The 23,072-nt window shown below is 39.2% G+C and overlaps 1 protein-coding gene across 1 annotated transcript; it reads left to right on the forward strand.

The window, feature by feature from the left end:
* Nucleotides 1-1,206: 1,206 nt before the first annotated feature.
* CFAP57 (cilia and flagella associated protein 57) lies at nucleotides 1,207-22,649 on the forward strand (the record flags this gene model as incomplete). The annotated part of the gene is given in 21 exon segments (XM_008935827.1): nucleotides 1,207-1,493; nucleotides 1,653-1,833; nucleotides 2,774-2,926; nucleotides 4,018-4,157; nucleotides 4,843-5,008; nucleotides 5,412-5,525; nucleotides 6,017-6,229; nucleotides 6,823-6,996; nucleotides 7,864-8,025; nucleotides 8,505-8,660; nucleotides 10,979-11,072; nucleotides 11,952-12,142; nucleotides 13,140-13,313; nucleotides 14,356-14,514; nucleotides 14,929-15,072; nucleotides 16,219-16,335; nucleotides 17,201-17,335; nucleotides 17,423-17,566; nucleotides 21,956-22,082; nucleotides 22,370-22,507; nucleotides 22,510-22,649. Coding segments are annotated over 21 exon segments (3,309 nt in total), but the record flags the coding sequence as incomplete, so codon positions are not given.
* Nucleotides 22,650-23,072: the final 423 nt, after the last annotated feature.

Below are 23,072 nucleotides of genomic sequence, written 5' to 3' on the forward strand. Positions count from 1 at the left end.
TATTTTTGATACAGGCCAGGAAGCTGCTGGCTTTCTTGGCCTCCTAGGCACACTGCTGGCTCATGTTCTCAGCCAGCTGTCTAACAGCACCTCCAGGTCCCTGTCTGCCAGCAGCTTTCCAGTCACTCTTCCCCAGGCCTGTAGTGTTGCCTGGGGTTGTTGTGGCCCAAGTGCAGGACCCAGCACCTGGCCTTGTTAAACCTCATAAAACTGACCTCAGCCCGTTGATCCAACCTGCCCAGATCCCTCTGCAGAGCCTCCCAACCCTCAAGCAGATCAGCACTCCCACTCAATTTGGTGTCATCTGCAAACTTACTCAGGGTGCACTCCATCCCCTCATACAGATCATTGAAAAGGATATTAAACAAGACTGACCCCAAAACTGAGCCCTGGGGAGCACCGCTTGTGGTTGGCCACCAACTTGATTTAACTCCATTAACTCCATTCACCACAACTCTCTGGGCTCGGCCATCCAGCCTGTTTTTAACCCAGTGAAGAGTCCACCTGTGTGTACCATGAGCCACCAGCTTCTCTAGCAGAATGCTGCGGGAGACAATGTCAAAAGCCTTACTGAAGTCCAGGTAGGCAACATCCACAGGCTCGGATCCATCCACAGGCTGGGTGAACTGAGCTCACTTCATGAGCTCAATTCCTAAAGGAAGGAGAGGGACTGCAAAGGCAACTGCTGTCTAAAGTCCCATTAAGCATGAAAAATGAGGTCTAGGTACCCCTGCTATCCTTCATGTTGGGTATGGAGATGGCTGTTCCACTGTTTTCACCAATAAACACCTAATTATGTGAATTAATATGCAAAATGGGCAAGGTTTATACAGAAATCATTCCTGCACCACTCTTCAGGAAGCTGGCTACTGGAAAAATCTGCTAATTGGCAGTAAAGAAGTATTTTGGTCTTACTGTTGTCATTTAATTCTGAAGGGCAGAGACAACCTTCTCTTCGGTTTTGCACTGTGATTCAGATAGCATCTTAGCTTAATTGAGTTAATGTATTTGTAACATCGTGTAAAATTGATATACACTGTTTTGAAATGGGAAAAACTGCAATATATAGTTATGAGGGTTATTTCTTAGTCTCTTCTGTATTCCTTTATGTTTCTATGAACCATCTTCCCTTGTTTGTATCTGGTATTGGAAGACCACTCATGGACGTGGTTGTACAAAATAATTTCTCTCTCTTTTGTTCCACAGGTGAGCTTTAGTCCTCAAGACAATGCACAGGTTTGTATCACTGGAAATGGCTTTTTTAAAATTCTTAAATACAGTGAAGGAACTTTGAAGCAGGTGAATTTACAAAAGGGAGAGCCACAAAACTACTTGTGCCATGCCTGGCTCTCTGAGGAGGAAGTTATATGTGGCACTGACACAGGCAAACTTATCTTGTTTGAGTCTGGAGAGCTGCGCTGGGAAACAAGTGTAGAGTATAAAGAACCACCCAAGGAGCTAGAAGACGACGCAACAACAAAAGCATGTGAGAGGTAAACCTGTAAAATACTGTTACTAATAGTTTTATGCTTGTGCATGCACATTAGTTGCAGGCCATTCACTTAGTTACTTCTTATCGAGTTTATGAATCTTATACTATTTTGATTGCTGCTGACAATATTCTTAAGTCTTTGTGTATTTCCTGCTTGCAGTTCTTCTGATGTCTCTTGTGAATTGGCCTCTGAAGAGAATAGTTCACAACATGATTCTGTGCCTCGAATATCTGCAGTTGCAGCTTATTCCAAAGGCTTTGCATGTTCATCTAGCCCAGGAGTTGTTCTTCTGTTTGAGAAGACCGAGAAGGAAGTCTACAACAAGAGAAAAGAAATCTGGGTAGGGAGAAAAAAGCTTTTTCAAGAATTATGCAGTGAAGACCTGTTATAGAGGGGTGGGCATGGTTCCAACTTAGTCATCAATAATTTTTAGTATATCTCTAAATTACATTCTAAGCATTAGCTAACTGTCCTGGTGATGTCAAAAGGAAGGAAGTCGCCAGAGGTCACACTGAAAGTCAGTGGCAGATGTCCTTTTGCAAGGTAGCAAAGTGTTCCCACACGTAAAATGTGCTTTGAGGCTGCTCCAGGAAACCTTTAAGAAACTTTTATTTGTGGAGACTTTTGGAGGTTAGAAGTAGTCTACCTCAGTTCTGAAGAACTAGGCTGCTTGTGTTTTTCCAGGGCAAAGCTTTTCTCTCAGATATTTGTTACAGCTGTCTTGAGAATTCTGCACTCTTAGGTCATCTAGTACGACTCTAACTGTTCTATAATGAGCTATATGTATTGACTTACTGCAGTCTCTGGATAAGAACATATAACTCTGACAACCTGGTCATCATACTCTGGTCCTGAAAGGTCGTATCTTGCCTGTGCACAAGACCCTGTAATAAGACTGTTGTCAACCTGAATAGTACACTGCAAAGAACTGTTATCCTTAGACCACAGTCTTCAGGGAGTTTTCATTCTTAGACTTGCTAGAGTTTTTTATCAGCATTTTTCTGCTGCAATTTTCATTTTTGTTTAATGTGGTACTAAAGATTACTGCTGAAATGTCCTCTGATACTTATTTCAGCTGTAATGCTATAGATGCAATTAGGTTATCTTGTCCTCTATTCTCTGCCTCGCAGTAGTTATGTAGTATTAAATATCCAAATTGTCTTACTGATACTATGTATATGCTTATTAGACTGGTATTACAACAAAAGTCTGTGTGTGTGCATGCCAACTATTAAAACAGGGAGATTTGGAATATCCCACAGGATGTATTTCTTGTGCAGCTTCCTCAGGACCTGTTCAGCATTGAGCCAAAAAAGTCAGACAGACAGGAAATTATATGTATATGCTTCAGCCCCTCTGAAGAAACTCTAGTCATTAACACAAATAAAAATCAGCTTTACATGTTTTCTATGCTCTCCACCGATCTTATGAAGGTAAATGCAATCTTATCACATTCCACAGCCATCATGTTATGATGTTAAGGGGTGTAGTGTAGTGGCACATGCTATTCAGTGTTGCTTTCTGTGATGAATTCTCATAACATTCATTAAATATGTCTGCACCCTTAAAGTTCATGATATTAAGTGCTCCACATGCTTTTCTGAGAGCTGTATTTCAGTAGTCCCTTGCTCAAGCATCCCTCCATTTGAATACTTGATGTTATTCAGCAGAATGATAGAAGACACCATTAAGACCATTTAAAGGTGGGTCACTGTTGAGCCACTTAAGTAAGGCTTTAACGGAGAGATTTTTATTATAACTGTAGTAGTTTATGCTCCCTTGTAATATGCAGAAACTCAATGCAGCACTAAAGCTGGAACAGGCATGTGAATCTTGTATGAATCTAAAATAATACTTGTTGAAGTCCTAGTTAGAAATAAAACCTCTTTGTGAATGACAAACATAATGAAAACCTACTCTGAAGGAATTAAATAATACAAAGACAAATAAATAATACAAAGATAAATGTGTTATCATGAAATAGACTTGCATGGAGTTAAATACCTAACCTGTGTCCAGGCATATGGAAAGATTTTTACAGGAAGGAGTTTTGTAGTTACGGGTCCTTTTTCCGCCTGCAGCCTAAAATTTTATTGGTGCTTTGCTTCCAGCAGGTAGCAGCTAAATATCCTGGTTAATTGCTTATCACTCAGCACTTGATTATTTTTAAATAACTATCTGACCAGAAGGTCTTAACTGAATTCTTGCAGGTCCAGTTTTATTTATTTATCTGACTTGCTTTTCTTTGGACACCTTCAAATTCTGTTCTGCTCTCACTAGTTTATGAGTACTATGGAGCCTACATCTTCCCTGCATCACATTTCTCAATTATTAAAGTTAAAACTCATTCTAACATTGTTATGTTTTTAACATGGTTATGCCCAGACTGGTTCAGTGAAAGGATGAAGTGGTTTCCTCAAATCTATTTGATTACTGTGTTCAAAGAGCTATGATAGATTTCTTACCTGACTTACTGCCTGCAGCGAAATATTTGTGACATTTTTATGTTCTCATTGCTTCTCAGGAGAAGCCAGCTTACTTCGTGTATCTGAATTTCCCATTACATACTGCTTCAATCACTGGTCTGGACACCTGCGTGTGGAAACCTATTCTTGCTACTTGTTCCCTGGATAGATCTGTCTGCATCTGGAATTACAAGATGAAGTAAAGATTTGTTTGTGTCTATTTCCTCTGGCTTTTTGGTATATTGTATTTAGCAGGCAACAGCAGCAATCTCCTCTGAACGTAGGTGTGATCTGGTAAAAATCCTGTGTGGCGTGGTATGTAAATGGCCTTACTGACATGATTTGGGGAGTGTGACTATGCAGTGCCTTTAAAAAGAGCACCTAAAGAATCCAAAGCCTTTTCTATTAAGCTGTTTTTGTGTCAGAATTGTCATGTGTTTTGGAAGAAAAAATCTTCAGAAATGCTTTGTTCAGCTTTGTCTTAAAATACTGTTGTCTCATCTCCTGTTTCATAGCCATAGTTCTTAAGCAAAATGACTTCAGCTTTTAAGGTTCTATTGGAGGGAGGGGGGCAGAAGAATCTCAGAAGAGATGTTTGTGTTGGTTTGCCATCAGCAGTTCATTTACCTCCTTCATTATATTACAGTACAAAAGGATTTGCTCTTGCACCTTCCACACCGTCTCTGTGAAACAGAAAGTTCATATTTGCCTTTGTTTCCTGTAACATCTGTGTGATCATTACTCAGATGAATGACAACACTTTTCCTCAAGGACAAGGCAGAGTTAGATTGTAGCTGCAGGTGTCCTTGCTGAGCCAGATGTCCTTTCAAGTGTGCATGGGGAGATTATCCTATTCCATACTGCACAATGGCTTTCTCTTTCAGCACTTTGGAGCTGTATAAGGAATATCGTGAGGAAGCACACACAGTATCACTTCATCCCACTGGCCTTTTCTGTTTGGTTGGGTTTTCTGACAAACTACGATTTATAAGTCTACTGCATGAGGACATGCATGTTTTCAAGGAGTTTGCTGTGAGACAGTGTAGAGAGGTAAGGAGTAATGCAAAAACAAAATTGGGGAGTTACAGGGAGCAGAGTGGTGAAGAACACGACACAAAATAGAAAATAGAACATGATAGAAAATATCCATTGTAGGATTTAGGATATCAAAGCATAGAGAAAAGTACTCCTAATATTGGAAAATAAGCCTGGAGGCTGATGCCTAACTGTGGACCTAGGAAACAGCAGCCGGGGTAGTTTGCTCACAAATACTCAAGGACTGAATTTTACAGGGCAAAGCGCCAATTAAGAAAGCAGTAAGAGGCTGATTATGTCATGGAGGGGTTTTTTTTTTTTTGTGCGTAATGTTCTGATCTTAGAGAATTGGAATTCAATGCGTGAATGTTTTTATCTGCTGCAGCTACAGTAATGGGTGCTTATGTTCTTTTTGTAGTGCTCATTCAGTAACGGAGGCCATCTCTTTGCTGCAGTTAGTGGGAATGTGATTCAAATTTATTCCAGCATCACCTTTGAGAATATTAACAACCTGAAAGGACATAGTGGGAAGGTTAGTAAACAAATCCTATATGATACAACTCATTAAAGTATGAACTAGTTGGTAAGATGCATTTTGAAAAGGTAAAGTACAATTTTGGATCAGAAATGGGCCCAAAAATTTAAAATAGAAATACATTTTCTTTGGTCAGGAGTCAAGATACACGTGCAATAGATTCATCTAAAGAGTCTGACCTTAAATTGAAGGTTAATGATCAGCAGGTAGCTGAACCAGGAAAAATATTGCAGTAATAAATTACAAAAATAAAATTTACTACTCACTACTGAAATGAGCTTTTTCCTGACAGTGTGTTCATAAAGTAGTTCTTACTGATTTTTTTTTTTAAATGCTAAAATAGAATTAGTTGAGAAACATCTAGGAGTTTTTAAGTAAGACTTAGAAGTATGATTCTAAAATTGTCATGGTTTTAGCAGTAAAATGAGTCTATGCTGCACGCCTATATCCTACACCTCGGGCTCCTTGGTGTGTTTTGCTTTTGACAGGTACATGCAGTTAAATGGAGCACAGATGATGCTAAACTTGTCTCCTGTGACACACATGGTGCTGTGTATGAGTGGAACTTGTTGACAGGTAAAAGGGAGTCAGAGTGTGTGCTCAAGTCTTGCATCTACAGCAGCATTGCCCTGTCTTCTGATGCCAAAATCATCTTTGCTGTTGGATCTGACCAAACTCTCAAAGAAATTTCAGAGTCTTTGGTGAGCTAACAAGCCCTCTGGAGTTTTGCTAAGTTTTCTGGGGTGGGTACTAGTGATTTGATTTCCTTATCATCCATTTAGTAGTTAGGAATCAGTCTGGTTTTGATAGCTGTGATATTTACTGAGACTTTTTCTTGTGTTCCTTTACCATGAAATATGAAATTTTGTTATAGTTCTGTATTTTTATAATTTTACTTGGATTTACTGAGAAATCTTCTAATCCAGCAAACAAACTAACTTGGCAATATTTTATCAACTGTTTTGCTGAAATACAAATGTATTGCATGTCACTGTAAGCTACATGCATTTTCTTTCATCCAGAAAAGTAGTGAATTGTATGTGATAACCATTATATCTTTCAGAAATGATCAACACTTGGAACTTGGCTTGAAATTGTATGAGTCCATATCTGTAAAGCTTAATACTAATTACTGTTTGTAGCTTTACTCCTGTGTAGATTCTTTTAGCTGCATTATTTGCTGCAGGCAGAGGGATGACAATTGCTCATACAATAAGTCATCAAATAGTATTGAGGAACTTAATGTAACGTGGGGGTTTTGTGTGGTTTGAGTTAGTTTGGGTTTTTTTTTCAGATCCAGAATGAAGTGCCTGCTTTGGGTGTTGTTTATACTGCAGTAGCAGTTTCTCATTCCGGGCATATGGTTTTTGTTGGTACATCTCTGGGGACAATTCGAGCTATGAAGTACCCATTACCTTTGACGAGGGATTTCAACGATTATCAGGCCCATGCAGGTGCTGTTACAAAGGTAACAGAGTACTTTCTTTTCCATGTGATATCAGCTGCACACATCTCCTTCAGCACTGATTCTCCTTCCTGTTTCATAATATGTTAAAACTAATGCCTACACGTGGAGGATGCTCACAGAATTCTCCTGCATGTGGAGAATTACAGCGTTCATAGAAATCCTGCCTCTAGAAATAGATACCACTGGATGAGCTGTTGTTAGCAAAGAAGTGGCTTGCACCAGGATACATAACATGTCCCTTTCTGGAAAGAGGAAGATAAATTTATGCAGGCTTATTAAAACTGCTCTTCTGAGAATGAAAGGAGACACTTCAGTGCAGGAAGCCACATGTTCTGTCTTGTTAAAACAGAGCAATGAGCTTCAGTTATTGGAACTTCACTTTCACCTCACTCATAAGCTGTGTCACCTCCCAGGTACTCTATGCCAGGCCACACAGTCACAGGAGGTCTGGAGGAGGTAGCTATTAACTAGATAGTTCTTGGTGTTTAGCCGTCTGATGCTCAAACAACTTCTCAAAGAAAAAAGCTGAAGCCTTTTGGAATTGTCATTTAAATTGCCTGTCTGTGCTATAACTGGAAGGTCTTTTCTGTTCCAGGTTTTAAAAAATGTTCCTACAGCAGACGCAGATCCAGTGTCTTCACATGTTCTTCTTTTCTTGCACTTCCCCTGTTATCTGGACTAGGGTGGAGCAAGATAGAGGACATAATCAAAATGTTGGTAGTGGGGATACATTTCTATTTCCACCGGTGACTTCCTGTGGTAAAAATGACAGGGCAAATGTGGGTGGGGAGCAAAATTTGGTATAAAATCAAACTGTCTCTCCATTCTTCCATGTCTACTATGATTTTGTTGTCTCTTCCTTCCAAGATGTCTGTAACAAACGATGACCAATTTCTGCTGACTGCCTCAGAAGATAGCTCTATATTTATCTGGAAGGTGTTTGATAAAGGAGGTGGGCTACTGAAAAGGAAGAAGGAAGTTAAGTATGCTGAGGAAGTGCTGGTCATGAAATCAGATATAGAAGAGAAGGTAGGGGGAGCATCTTGTGGACATGAACCATAGGATTCCTTGTGCACAGCTTATGAATTATGTTTGCATGATGTTTGTGATTAGCTTTTCCTCTATGGCCTTCTGTCTAAGCGGGCTTGCGTGGCTTTCATCATAAAAAGGGGCTGCAATAAGTAGCTGCAGCTGCTTGTTTATATGCAAACTGCATTGTACGAACTGCGAGCCTGGAGAAAAGTTTAGACTTTTCTCTAATGCTTTCCCTAGTCTCTTGAAAGAAGTTTTAATGGAGCAGAGAAGTCAGAAGCTGCATTGCTATAGATCATCTTGTAAGATAGCAAAGGAACCTTACGTGTGGAACTTCTTGCTCTATCTGTCTGAAAATTCTCTGCAAAGTCTGCCTTTCATAAATATGTGCATGTAAATAAAATAGCCTTAACAAGCTGTTGCTAATGGCAAATAGTCTCTCTGTTAAAAGTATCTTCTCATCTGTATCCTAACAGAATCAAGCAATGCTAGAGCTGCAGATTCGTGTGAAAGAGCTACAGATAGAAAATTATTACCAGCTACGTCTCAAGGACATGCTCTGTGATGAAAAAATAAAGGAACTGGAAGAGAATTTCACTCAGGAAATAGGCTCTCTTAAAACTATACACCAGGTATGATTCATATTGCAGAACCATATACCAAGAAACCTTTCACTGAAGAGTTGAATTCAAGCTTGCATTATATATGTATGAATGCCACAAAGCACCTGAAAAACGAAGCATTCCATTACAATAAAGATGTTCTTGATATGTGTAAGGCATGAAGCTTCCTTTGAGTCAAATATCTTGTAAGTGCAAGGGGATTCAAGAGTTCTCCTAGGTAGCCTGTAAGTATCTTCACATAAAAACAATTCCAGCAATAAATGCTGCCTGAGACTGAGGATCAGGAAGCACTATCACCCTTGAGTACAAATGGGACCATGCCTTAAAAGCTCCATTACATATAGGGTTGCAGCTGCTGCAGGATCCAAAAGTTACTCTTCTTAATGCTGCCTTCTTTGTGCCCTGGCCACTTAAGCTTTTAGACACTTTTTTAAGCACATCTGCTGAGATGTCTTGCATGCTTTTTGAAAATAGAAGGAAAATATATACCCTGTATTTCTTCTGTTCATGTGTTTATTGATTTCTCTGTGACCATGAAGTGGAACTTCCCTGAAAGACAAAAGCCACAATAATTCTTCTGGGTGTCTTATTTATCTCTCTGTTCATTCCAGTCTTTCCATCTGCCTGGTGCGCACACCAGATTTCTGACCTGTAATTTGCTATATTTCGGGATCCTTTTTAGAGTTAGAAGGCAAGTGATCCAATAGCAATTTCTCTGGTAGTAACATGGCTTGAAGTGAGAGATATCACAAGATTCAATTCTGTCAATGTCATGTTGTTTTTGAGCTTTCGGATTAATACTATCCTGTCCTGGTGATTTGTTACTGCTTATTTGCTGAGTTGTCCTTTCAAGCAATATTTCAGTTTGACTCCAAATAAAGGAGGATTGCAGTATAAAAGCTTGCCAGGTTCCTTACTAGTTTTATTATTTCATCCTATTGTCACTTTTCAGTGCTTCTTTTATAACTTTCCTGTCTTTTGGACATACAAATGTTCTGGCAGGTGTCTGATTTTTATTTTTTTTAAGAAGTTTAACAATTCATTTTAATATTTTCTTTATGTAGTTTCTCAGGATCTTTGGCTTCTCTCGTTGTGGTTTTTGCATTTAAGTAACTTGAGTTTTAGCCTTTCTGTTCTTCTTCATTTATGTATAGATTGACCTTTTACAAGAAAGCCATTTCACTTCTTATAGATTTCTCTACCTGTGTTTTATCTGTGCTGATTCTCTGCTGCAGTTCTTCTGGTCTTCTCATAGGTAGCTCTTGGCTGTTGAGTTATAATCATCTCAGCTACACTGGAATTTCTTTAGGCTTGTTGCTTATAGGCTTGCATGCAAATGGCTTGGAAGGTGAATAAAAGTTTTTTAGGCAGGCGAGTTCTACTTTCTGTCCAAGTATCAGTATGTATTAAGATTAAACTGAACTACAGATTTGGACAGGCCTGGGGCTAACCTTTCTGTTGTGGTGAGCAGAGCCCGCCCTAGGCAGGGATCGGCATGCGGAAGATCTCGCGATGTAACGGAAAGCTCAGACTGCCCACGAGGGGCCTTGTGGACCTGGCTTGTCATATATAAGCAATTGCAGCGACGCGATAAACGCCATTTGCAGCATCCTTCACATTGAAGCCTGTGTCTGTGATGGTACCCAACGGTAGAGGTTGGGTGGCAGAGATCCCGGGAATCGGGTGTCGGTAACGACACCTTTCTGGTTGTGTCCAGCAGGAAATGAAATAGTTCTGCTTATGCAAGCCCCATACAATTGTTATGAGAACAAAGTAAAAACAAAACAAAACAAAACCAACACCCATTTTGTTGTTCCAGTTTTTTGTGCTTTTTTGGAAGATTAAATCATTTGTAGTGGCAGTTGGACAATCCAAGCAAATGGCATTCAAAACTCACTTTTGCTTAGGTTTATGTCATGCTATGCAAATGTCAGTGTTTTAAGACCTCAGGGTTGCTCTAAGTGAGACAGGAAGCAGCTTGAACTTCAATATCTGAACAACAATTTTTGGAACTTAGAATTCTCCTCCAGGAGGCATGCACAAAGAAGTGGAGGCTTTTGTAGCTCACAAATGTTTCTCGTTAGACTAGAATTACACAGTATCCTGTATTATATGAACTCCATCTGCTACTTTAGCTTTCCATAGTTTTGCCACTTCTAACAAACTAAACTCTGGGAAAACTCGGTTTAGTAACACATGACATCTAAATTTTCTTGAGAGACTTCAAATAAATTCTGTTGTGTATGTATGCCTCACCATGGGCAAGAAAACAAACAATCTGGACATGGCTTGGCCTAGTTTCAATTATTTTTTTTTTTCCCTCCCAGATTTTACAGGCGGAAAAAGAAAACCAGGAGCTACAACACCAGTTTCAACTGTCTGAACTGATGAATAAACAGGCCAGGGATGTGCAACAGCTAGGTTAGACTATAACAAGTGTTTGTTATGAGAATCTGGAGGGCATGAATTAGAGTCACAGGAAGTAATGTGACAGGGAGGGGATACTAGAATACAAATACCGGGAAAAATGCATGTATGTCACACAGGTACTGCAGACCAAACGTTTGTCTAAACTGCACCACACACAAGACCATGATGAAAACGTGCACATGGGCTTCTTATATATTTGTGTTTGGAGATTAATAATTTCTTCATTTATCTTATAGCTTAATGTGCAAGAATAGTGAAGTTGCACAATTCAGCAAAGAGGCTAATGTACAATATACACAACATGGAAATACCTAGATCCCATATTTGTAGTCAAGATAAAACAGAAATACTGCAAATTAGTAGAAAAAAAGCAAGTCCACTCATTATAACTAAGTCCATTGTCTACTCATAGTCTGTAATGACTGTGCTTAAATATTGTCATCTCATGAGAATATCTAAATTAGCTGTTATTAATTTGTTGTAATGGAAGAGTAGGAGATGTTGGTGTTTGCTTTAGACTTGGAACAGAACATTCTGTCCTGATGCAGCAAGCAGGGATATAGCAGACTATTCAGAGACACAACTGAGAAAGGTGAATGACAGCTGTGGAACAGGCATTATTAGTGAAGTGGTAAGTAAAAGGAAGAGCAGGAAACTCAAGAGATGTTTTTCTGACGTAAAATTTTATATGGCCACAGAGTCTGAAACCCCTATATATTTGATTAAGAAAGTGATGAAGTGCTTCTAATGTAAGTTGTTGAAACCAGCTGCCAACAAGACAGTAGAAAATAAGACATTGATGACTGTAGAAAGACAGGATACCCCTCTTTTCTATTATTTTTATCCTTTCTGTATGTTTCCTGTTTTCAGAATCTGACAGTATTCAGAAACTCTTAATGGAAAATGAGAAATACCAGGAGCTGGAAGTGAAATCCCAGAAAATGCAGGAGCAATACGAGAGACAATTGCACAATTTGGAGGAAAGCAAAAGCAGGGCTGTGAAGGAGCTAACAGAAAATTACGAGAAAAAACTTAATGAGAAATCTGTTCTGCTGGAAGAGGTAGGAAACTTGATTTGCAATGTGAATTATTGACTAAGTTTATCTCTAACTGTGATAAAATGCTCCATAGGACAGGAGAGGTTGGCGCTTTCCATGCAAACCCTAATCTGCCTGTAACCTTGGGGAAATATGTTGACAGGTGGAATAGTAATGAGGAAAACCCAGCTGAGTTACCAACTTTTCTGGGCGTTATACCACAAGTAACCTGCTAAGATTAATATCCCTGGGCATTCTCAGCTTCACCTGTCTTTCTTCTAGATCCAAGAATTCCTGTCTATTAATGTGGGTTAGATGATACATTTGCTGTAATTGAAGAAGGAAATCTCCAATCACCTTGTTCTAATGAAGAGATAACATTTTTAAAATGGTGAATTTCATTCCTGAGTCCCTGAGGACACTGCCTGCATAATTTGGGTAACAAAGAGAAATACCTTGAGTACTTCAAAAACTCCTGCACGTTGAGGTCAAAGACTTGGCTTCTCAAAGGGCAACCACATACCTGATATTTAGATATCTAAGGTTAATAAATTCTATCAACATTACTGTTTGCAGGCCTATGTTGCAATGCCAATTTGGAAAGAATGTGAGAAATGAATTTAAGAAGAGAGGCATACAGAGACTGTTGCAAACCTGGGAGGTTATTAATCCTAATGAATAAGACAGAGGAATTTTAAAATATCTTCTCAAGTGTTACTCATGTTTGTATTTTCTGCAGGCAGAACAAGTTTGCTGATGTTTGTTTTTTAGGCCAGGTTCCTAACTTGAAGCATCTAAGCCTTAAGAATAATTTTAAGGTTTTTTTTTTTATGTTTGCCTTAAGAGCTTTTAAAGTTATTTTAATTTGCTAAAAACTTGTTACCTTAAACGACATTGCTACCACTGAAGAATTCACTAAATATAGATCCTTCCAGGAGAAACATAGTTACAAATAAAGAATTCTCCTCTTCTTTGTTGGTCTCTTACTGTCTTCTCTGTTGTTTGCTTTCCTCAACTACAGGCACAGGAGGAGATGAGGCAACAGCTTCAAGCACATGAAGAAATTAAGAAACAAATCGAAGAAGATGAAGACCAAGAAATCCTGGAAATCAAGATCAAATATGAGAGACAGCTCTTTGAAGAAAAGGAATCAAACCAGCAACTGAAAGGAGAAATAGGAGTCGTGAATAAAAGGGTATCTCTTATTTTGTGGCAGGATCAGGCCTGCACATGGAGACCTATAGCTGAGGATTGAGTGTGGTTAATGGCATGTCAATATAATCTGTAAACATGATGTTCATATGAGAACAGTAGCCCCTCCTTACATCAGTTTGAATGTTTTAGAATATTAGGGCAGAAGAAGCTGTGTGCTGCCATGATTAGAGACAGAGGATAGAGGAGATGTGTTTCTATTAGTACACTCTTTTATCTTACATAGTTTTATAAATAATCATATTGTTCATCCTGGGGTGGAAAATTTTTCTCATGCATTGCTTTGTTAGAAAAATAATTCTACTGCTTCATTCAATGCAGTAAACACTCTGTGTTTTGTATGCATCATCATTTTTAATTGATTTTACTAGGATTTTTAAAGGAGGCATAAAGCCTTTTTAGTTCTCTTACTGGCTGGCTCTTACATTTGCCTAAGCATGTTATAAGTACATGTTTTCAGTTTCTTCAGTATCTATCTGGAGACAGAGAAGTTCCCTTCCTTCATACCCTCTATTATCATGACACTGTCTTCAGTACCACTGTCTTTTAAACACCAAGAATTTCTTCGTAAGTCCTCACAGTTTGACCAGCACCATTCTTTGGCTGCAACTTTCTTGGCTTCATAGACCTTAGTACTGAAACAGTGATTTTGAGGGTATCCAAGAGCTATGAACTAGGCACCCGCGCAGTCTACTTTTGGCATCTGTAGAGAAGTATAACAAGTGATCACTTTAAAATATTTTTTCATGGCTTGAGTGTTATTTGAAGCTGATCCTTGGGTATAATATCCATACTCTTCTTCCTTCTGGGTGCAAATTCCTTGATTCTTTGTCGTGCAGTGAGTGTTGCTAGAAAACGCAAAAATGAATATTCAACTCCCTTTTGAGTTACAGGTATTTAAGTGATATGATGCTCCTTTATCATATGTTAGTTTGATGTTCTTTACCCCGTGCTATCAGAATAGGATGGCTAAATTATGCACATTTTTTGGAGACTGTTAAGTTCTTACTTGTTTGCCTTTCTAGCTGAACAGCCTACAGAAAGAGCTCCAGGAGCGAAACAGAGACGCTGAGGAAATGAGAGAGGAACAGCAGAAGCTGCAAGGCATCATTAGGTCACTGGAGAAGGACATCTTGGCACTGAAGACAGAGATTCAAGAGAGAGCTGACACTATCCAAGACAAGGTGAGAAACCAGACTGTTGGCTGAAATCAAAGTAATCCTCCTGTAATTTAATACAGGTATTTATTTTAATTGTATTGTGTTATGATACCACATGACTGGAAATTCAGTTTTAACTTAAAGAATTCGTGATCTTCAGTTTAGGATTTTAGTTTTTACTTGATATTCTAAGCTTTTCTTGGGGAGCTCAGGTTGAGGATGCTTTGTTTCTCATTCCCTGTTCTGAGATGTGTAGATGACTCTCTGCATTATTTGCCCCCTCTCTTCACACCCAGTCGGTGTAGACATACAACTGAAGTTCAGTCTTCCACCACATCTGTGACTGGTGGTTTTGCCCCTACCATATTTATAACTCATCCTAGGGATCAGTTTGAGAGTGCTGTGTGTGATTCAGATCTCTGTATCTATTTCTCCCAGGAAAAGCATATATATGACCTAAAAAAGAAAAATCAAGAACTAGGAAAGTTCAAGTTTATACTGGATTACAAAACACAGGAGTTTAAGACAGAAATAGAGTCACGTGAAAATGATATTAAAAAAATGAAGGAGCAGATCTATAAGGTGAGTAACACTCTCATTTGGCCTCTGCTACTAATCCCTTTGAATACAAAGATGACCTGGCAAGACCTGTGGAAGTCTCCACCCTGTTTGTTCCTTGACTTCTTTCAAATATACACAGCACTGATTCAATATCTTTACAGCTAATAAAAATATTTGCACACAATAGCTGCAATTTAATTTTCTACCACATGCTACCAGTGAACAATACAGTTATCTAAGCTCCTGTTTCAGTATTTAATTCTAGACACTGATAATATCAGTTTTGCTTAAAAATAGATCTGTCCTTATATGGTTGCCCTCCACGTACCCTGTAGAGTTTGCAAGACACTGCCTTTACTGATCTAGAGGAAGAGAGTGTAAACTTCTCTCAGAAAAGCTGCAGATTTAAGCAAACATAGCTCTGTTTAGAGGTTAGGTCTGTGGACAAATTACTGTTCATTAGCTGATCTGTGGAAATTTTCCCTGTATTTGTACTTAGCTTGCAGCAAATTCATTGAGGCAACTTATTTATGATAGAAACTTACTGTGATCTCTCCACAGATGTGCCTTTAGCTCAGCCAAGTTAGGACTATGGTGACATAGCTAATCAGTGACCTTTCAGTTTTCATGTCTGTTTATTCAGAACAAAAGCTCTTTAAATAAAAGCCTAATGAAGAATTTGGATGTACGTCAGACTAGTATGATGAAATCCCTGTTCTCTCTTCTGGTCACCGTCACTGCGATACCTTTATTGGTTTTTATCCCCTTTGTTCTACATAGGTATTCACAGCTTTTCAATGCATTTATTTCTTTTCAGTCTCAGTTTCTTCTTATTGTTGTGCTTCTCTCTCCAGTACTGACTGTTCATTTCCTCTCTCCCATTTTCATTCAGATGGAATAGTAAAGCTCCAGTTCAACTCAAGGAAACGAAGGAGCATCACATCACTTAAATATCCGTAACTCAGAGAGTTGAACATCCATTTTTGTGTTTTCTGTATATTCTGACAGAGGGCAGTGTTGTTCCAAAAGCGACTTTTTTCCTCTTCAAATTCAACCTGGAGGGGGCTCTACTCCCTGAAGTCTGTGTTTCGTCTCTGGTTTCCCTGCCATGCATTATTTTTTCATGTCTCTTTTTTGTCCCGATTTCCGTCTCCTGCTTCCTTTCAGATGGAGGGTGAGCTGGAACAATTCCACAAGGAGAGCACACAGATGAAGTTGAGCATCACCCAACTGCAACAGAAACTAAAAGCAACTGATACTGAGATGCGCAGAGAGAAGCAGAAGGTATGGGGTACAATCACTGTGCAGGCCCTACATAATGAAGTTTTTGGAGACACACCACTGCACAAGCATTAATCTGAACAAACAAGTACTTCAGGGATACGGTGTCCAAGGACCAGGAGTCTCTAATCAGTGGAAACAACAACAGAAAACTTCCAAGCCTACAACCAGGGTTAGAGAGTTGATACTTTAAAAAATCCAGTTATTTATGTGTCAGTTTGTTCAATCAAGACACATTCTCCTGAGTTTTACACAGCAGTGGGGCAAATGCTTAACTGTCTACCTTTTCCTGCCCAAGCTTGAAGTTTGGGGACACTTGGCCTAAACAGGAACAGCACATAGGCATTCTTAGGATGAAATGAAGGGTGGGTTTATTAATGGAGGAGACAAGGACCCTTGTGTTTGACAACAAGCACGTCAGACATTAGGGACAAGAAGGCACTACAAGTGAAGGTTAAGGAGCCAAATTATGCACGTGTCTCATGTGTTTTGTCCCTTGTCTTCTCTCATTAACTGTTTGTGTGTTGCTTCTAAATAAGAAAGTAGGTTGTTTGGGAAAGGACAGTGGGGGATAGCATTCATGATAATAAGCCACTGGTTTTCAGATGAGATCTCTGCATGCTGGAACTTAATTTACCTCATGCAAGCATCTTGGATTATTGTTATTATTACTGCTAAAACTTATCACTGCTATTTGACAGATAGAGCTCACATCCCCCAGCAGGTTTTTTAAGGAAATATTTTTTTTAATTAAGTGGAAGCAAAGTATACAAGAGCTTTCACCAGTTCTACTATACTTTCTAGAAAATGGCATATGATAGAGTGCTCTGATGAGCCAAATGAGAATGTGCTTATATCATTCTTGCAGAAGCAAAATATGGAAACTCTCATCAAACGATTTAAAACAGATCTTCATAATTGTGTGGGCTTCATTCAGGATTCAAAAAAAATGAAGAATGAGATCCGTGAGCTCTACACCAAGTATGTGCAGCAGTCAGACTTGGTGAGTGGTGAGTCAAGGCCTTTGCCTTCTTGCAGTTTAATTTCTCTGGTAGTGTAATTACTGAGGCAACATGCTGTGCCCCCTCAGGTGGAGGCTGAGGCAGGAGACATAGATTTGCAGCAGGAGTACATGAGACAGCGAGAGTACCTTGAGAGGAATTTGGAAGCTTTAAAAAAGAAGGTGGTGAAGGATCAGGAAATCCACCAAGCTGCTTACATGCGCATCCTGCAGGTAATAAGCCTTTTCCTTGTGGTATGGAGAGGGAAGAAGGAAGCAGCTGCAGTAAAGAGACTTTAGGAGCCTTACCACTACAGTTTCTTAGGATTTTGGAATAGTTTTGGTTTGCTTCCTTGCTAGAAATCCCAAAGTTTTTAAAGTGCTTCCGGTCAAGAATAATATTCTTTGAGCTACTAAAGTGCTATAATTTTCTGGACAAAAAGAGCAAGATCTTTGAAGTCAGAAATGGCTGCTGTTTTATGGATACGCCTGTTTATCTCACACTCCCTAATGTAAAGTAGATCTGGAATTTCTGCTGCCTGGATATTTAAGCAATTAAAGTATTTGTTTATTTCAAATAGTATTTATAGTTGCCATCACAGTCAACTTGCGCCTGTCTGAGTGCCAAGCTGTACTCACTGAGTGGTAGTGTTTAGGAAGTTACTTTGGAGGAAGAAAAAAAACCTACTTCTTTGGCCACATAGTCACATGCCTAGTGTTCTGAATTCAGAAAAACTTTCCTCTTTTCACATCCAAGTTTTTAAAGGAGGTTCAGAAACACGTGACGAATGTCTATTCCTACCAAGATCTTCTGCTCAGAATCCTTGTTCCTTACAAGGCAAGACAAACTTGAGACTGCAAGAGCCAAAGATACAATTTGTTTTCAACTGGAGCGAGAGGCTCTAAAGCCCCTCACCAAAACATCCTAGGAAGACAGCTCTTCTACAGTCTCTTGCCATGATCTCCTTTTGCTCAGTCAGCATTTCCTTTTCCTCTCCTTAGCCCTTTTTTCATTGTTACTTTATTATGCTTCCTCAGGATCATTAGCTGTCAGTCCCCTTCTAAGTCATGTTGTTTGCTATTTACTCATAGTGCTTCCTCAGGCTTAGGCAGCAGTGATCTTCTTTCTTGGCCCTCTTTTGATTTTTTTATTCCTTCTGTGAGTTAGATGTTTCCTTTGGCACAAAAGGCTTCAGAAAATAACCTACTGCAATAGGGTGACAGATGGTCCTCATAATGATAATACTTGATGTCTTGAATCAGTAAGCCTAACATGAAATGATGATTCAAACCAAATTAATAAAACATCAGGAAGATGAAGATATCAGAGGTTCTAACTAGCCTGGTTTCTTCAAAGAAAAAGCAGTTCTCTGAATTCTAGTAGATTAATGAGACTTTACAACCAGGAGGAATTATCATAGTCTTCCAGTCCTTCACAGGGGGCTTTTGAGACTAGTTTAGACAAACTTCAACAGGGCTCAGTTTGAAAAAGTAAATGACATCCTGATGGCCTTCTAGCTCTAGATTCCTGTAATTTCTCAATTGTGTTTACTTTGTCAGAGCTGCACAGTCCTCTGAGTGTCTATTCATAAGTACATTCTACTAGTAACTTCTGCAACAGGTGATTAGAACTGTCAAGATAATTAAAATTATTCTTAGCAATTGGCAAGTTGCTTGTTGTTAAACTATTAGATTTCCCTCCAGCCTTCTCTATTTGTAATGGCTTCTTTGTCACTTGGACACATAAGAACAGACTCACTGACTAATATTCAAGTAACTCTGCTTGAACTGAAGCATGTATAGGATGATCTTTTCTATATTATGTCCTACCTGTCTCTGACAGTTAGCACAGGGACTTCCTAGGCTGTAAGTTGCATACAGACATCATATGCAGTTGTACTGGATGGCCTCATCCTCCATGATCAATCCCTTTTCTGAAAGAATTAGTACTTTCCCATAACATCCTATGACAGTGAGTTTTACCATGAATATTTATTTTAATCCATTGCGTGATAATTGCATTGCAGTATCAGCTTTCTGTCAGAATGAAAAGATTGAATTAAAGTCTGGCTAACATTCCTTTTGAGAAAAATACCATCAGGGCCAACCAGCAGCCTTTTAGTACCCAGCAAACTAAACAAAACATTTTACATAGTCCAGACTGCCTCATACAAGATACTATGTATTACATGGTCTAATAGACCAAAACCAAAATCTTCATTTCATAGCAGCATTCAACCACTTGGAGTGAATTTACAAAGATGTTCATGACTAAAGTACACCTAAACAGAAATGCTGTGACTTAACCCTGAAAGCTAATCAAAAGAAAATTACTTTGACCAATTCTTGGAAGTTATCGCCTTCATGTGTTTCTTTCAGGATCGAGCTCTGGGATAAATTCTGCTGACTGCTTGCCCCATATAGAAAGATATTATCACTAACAGGCAGGCTAACAACCAAACTCCTCCCTCTGCTCTTAAATCATACTCAAACAATCCAAGGTGCTGCACCACCAGAGGGAGGAATAAGTTAATACACTCACTCACTGCATAGGATGTGAAGAAGGCAGCAAGCCAGCCAAGGATCCAAGCTGTGGGAGATGGAATTAGCCAGGCCATAAATCCAACTATGTAGTAGAGATTCACCTTTCTCTCTACTGTCCTGGGGACTCCACTTGCTATACAGTCAGGAAGCTTTTATGACAACCAGAACCCCCAGACAGTACACACACACATTATAAACAAACCTCCCAAGCCCACTGCAAGCAGAGTCAATTCATATGTAGTTGGCTTTTTGCCACACCTCCAGGTTCATGTGGAAGGTGGGGTCACCTGGTGGTGATCTCCTCATCAGTTCCCACCCAAGGCTGGCCAGACCTTGGGTGAAAACCAGTCAGGAAGGCCTTTCTTGCCTGGTTGAGGACATCATCCATATGCCAACCTTCATTCAGGGCTGGGGGTTTAATCCCAGGACTTTAAAAATGCATAGCAGTCAAATTTCATCTGTGTTTAAAGGTTTCAATTAAACAAGTCAGAGTTAAAACACTGTGGTTTCAGAGCAGGCTGCCTGAGCTCTTTAGCTCATGCTGCATTTGGAGTTCAGCATAACCACAGCAAAAACAACTGCTCTTGTCCAACAAGTTCAGACCTTTACACATCCCACAATCTTCCTCCAGTCAGTGACTTTCATCTGAAGGGAAACTAAAGCACAGTTGTTGTCTTCATGTGAAGTATCGAGAATCTCGCCACACACATGCACCCCGAGTTACTGCTGCCAAATTGAACTCCTTGAGTGCATCTGTATGCAGATAATTGCCATGAGCATTGCACATTGTTACCAACCAGTTTTCAGTTGTGTGGTACCAATACTTTGTAAGTATACTATTAGGAGCCCAATCATATGCTTTGCATAAATCTCTTGTAGCGACATAATTATGTCCATCAACCAAAATTATCATTTAAAAAAAAATCAATATTTGAAGACACCTTTTCCATAGGAAAATGTCATTAAACCTTGTTTTTCTGTTGTTATAGTGGGTTTCCTATTGCTTGAAACTGCTATTATGTGAAGTACCCAAAGCATGCCTTTTGGCCATTTATCTTTTTAAAATATTGCCGTTTATGACAAAGTTCCAGGGGCTGTAATCATGCTTTGTTCCAAAGTTTCTAAAAAAACACCACATAGCTGAAATTGTTGCTATTCTTGGTTCAAATATGATGGCAGCTGTTTAACATTTGCTCTAGCTGTTGATGTGATAAGATATTTCACTGTCTTTATAAGAGGCAAATATACAATTTCAATTATCCTGAATTCAGAAGATAAATACTTAGTTAATGGTGCTCCTCTTTCTGAATCATGAGCAACAGTTTTATCATTCTTCACTAATATTAGCCCATAATGGTTTTGCTGAAGTCTTTGATTCTGGGTAAACAATCAGGAAAGTACATTCACCTCTACTTTCACAACTCCATCAGCAAGATGCTTTGTGGTAGACTATTTAAAAAAAAAAAAAAAAAGGATTGAACTTCTGTGGGTTGAAAACTGACTAAAAAAAGAACAAAAGATGAATACATGGCTAACTTTTCCTCATAACAGTATACTAGCAGTAGATATCTCAAGTTTCCATATGCTTTACATATTTCTTAATAATTTGGAAGGGGTATTGGGAACAGATGTCTGTTAGAACTAATGAAGAGGATTTTGAAGAACAGGAAGGAGATGCAGATGATTTAAGTGAACAAACACAGAGTGGCAAATTAAAAGCAACACTGGAGGGAGAAATGGAGATTCTTCACATTAATTCTGAATTAATTGGATCAATCCATGAAAGGACCTGAGCTTCCCTTCGGAATTAACAAAGAAGATACCTTGGAGTGCAGCTGCAGTCAGAAAACAAAACAAATATTAGCTTACTGATCTAACATGGTTTAAATACTGCCATGTTTTGTGTCACATCTACCATGGCCTTATCTGAAATGTTGTGTGCTGTACTAAGTGCCTTGTATCTTCTGCTTGTGGTACTGATTCTGTACTGTCCCATGCCCTCCTCAGTGATATGAAGATATATATTGCTGAGCCAGATAGCATCTGTGCTTTTCCTGATAGGACATATTGCTTTTTCAGGAAAATATGTGTCTGATTAAGGAAATTAATGACTTGCGACAAGAGCTTAAGGTGGCCCACACCCAGGTACATGATCTCCAGTCAGCGCTAAGATTAATCAAGAGAAAACAAGCAGTTCAGGACACAGGTGAATAGTGCTTCTTGTATGTCTTCTGTATTGCCAGTACTCATCCCAGAGCCCTTTTTGTCCTTGGTGAACAATTCTATTACTGTCTCCGTATTATTCTAGCTTGTCTGCTTGGTGGTATGTGTCCTATTGCAATGTTAGCTGTAGAAGCTGCTAAATACTGTCAAATCTTACCACTTAGCTCTACTCCCTCAGCCCTGAAAGATGCCTTTCCTTGCTCATGACAAAGAACCCTGTGAGATGGACCTTTGTTACTCTGGTTTGTCCTCTCTCATTTTATCTTCTAGCTCCTTCCAGTGAACTGCTGTCCAGCCCAGCTCTCCTAAGGTTGAATGCAGAGAAGGAAAATGAGAAAATCATAGAAATGCAGCAGCTAGAAATCCAATACCTGTAAGGCCAAGTCGAGGAGAAGGATCAGTCCTTGCAGTTCAGCCTCTCTTAGACAGAAATCTTCCAAAGCTGAATCTGGAAAGAAGCCACAAGACGCAGCAACAACGACCTGGTTCAAGGACACCTTACGTTATTATACTCTCCTGGCAAGATCAGAAATGCAATAGCGTAGATTAGATTTTCCTGATCCTATACTCTTCCACCAGAAGCATTTGTGCAGCACTCACTGCTCTGAACAAAAGGCAGCAACCTTCACTCCCTTCTACTTTCCTCAAATCTGTGCTTTCCACAAGGCCTAGGAGCCAAGAGAAAAAAAATAAATTTGTATTAGTGCAAGACTGATCTTTGTGCCTTCATGATAGGGCAGGTATGCATCTTTCTCTTGAAAAATAATGTGTCCTAGTTCAGAAAAGCTGGTCAAACTCTGCAAGCCTTTTCTGCTAGGATTCTAATTTGGTATCATTGTGCTGCAAATATCAACATCAGGCAATTCAACATTGTAAAGTTCAAGGCTACGTCCATACAAAGGATTGCCCTCACTTACACCTGCCCTCATACATGTCAGTGTTATTTCAAGGAGGAATCCAGTCACAGACTGAA

Source organism: Merops nubicus, unplaced genomic scaffold (assembly GCF_000691845.1).
Source record: "Merops nubicus isolate BGI_N331 unplaced genomic scaffold, ASM69184v1 scaffold21312, whole genome shotgun sequence".
NCBI lineage: Eukaryota > Metazoa > Chordata > Aves > Coraciiformes > Meropidae > Merops > Merops nubicus.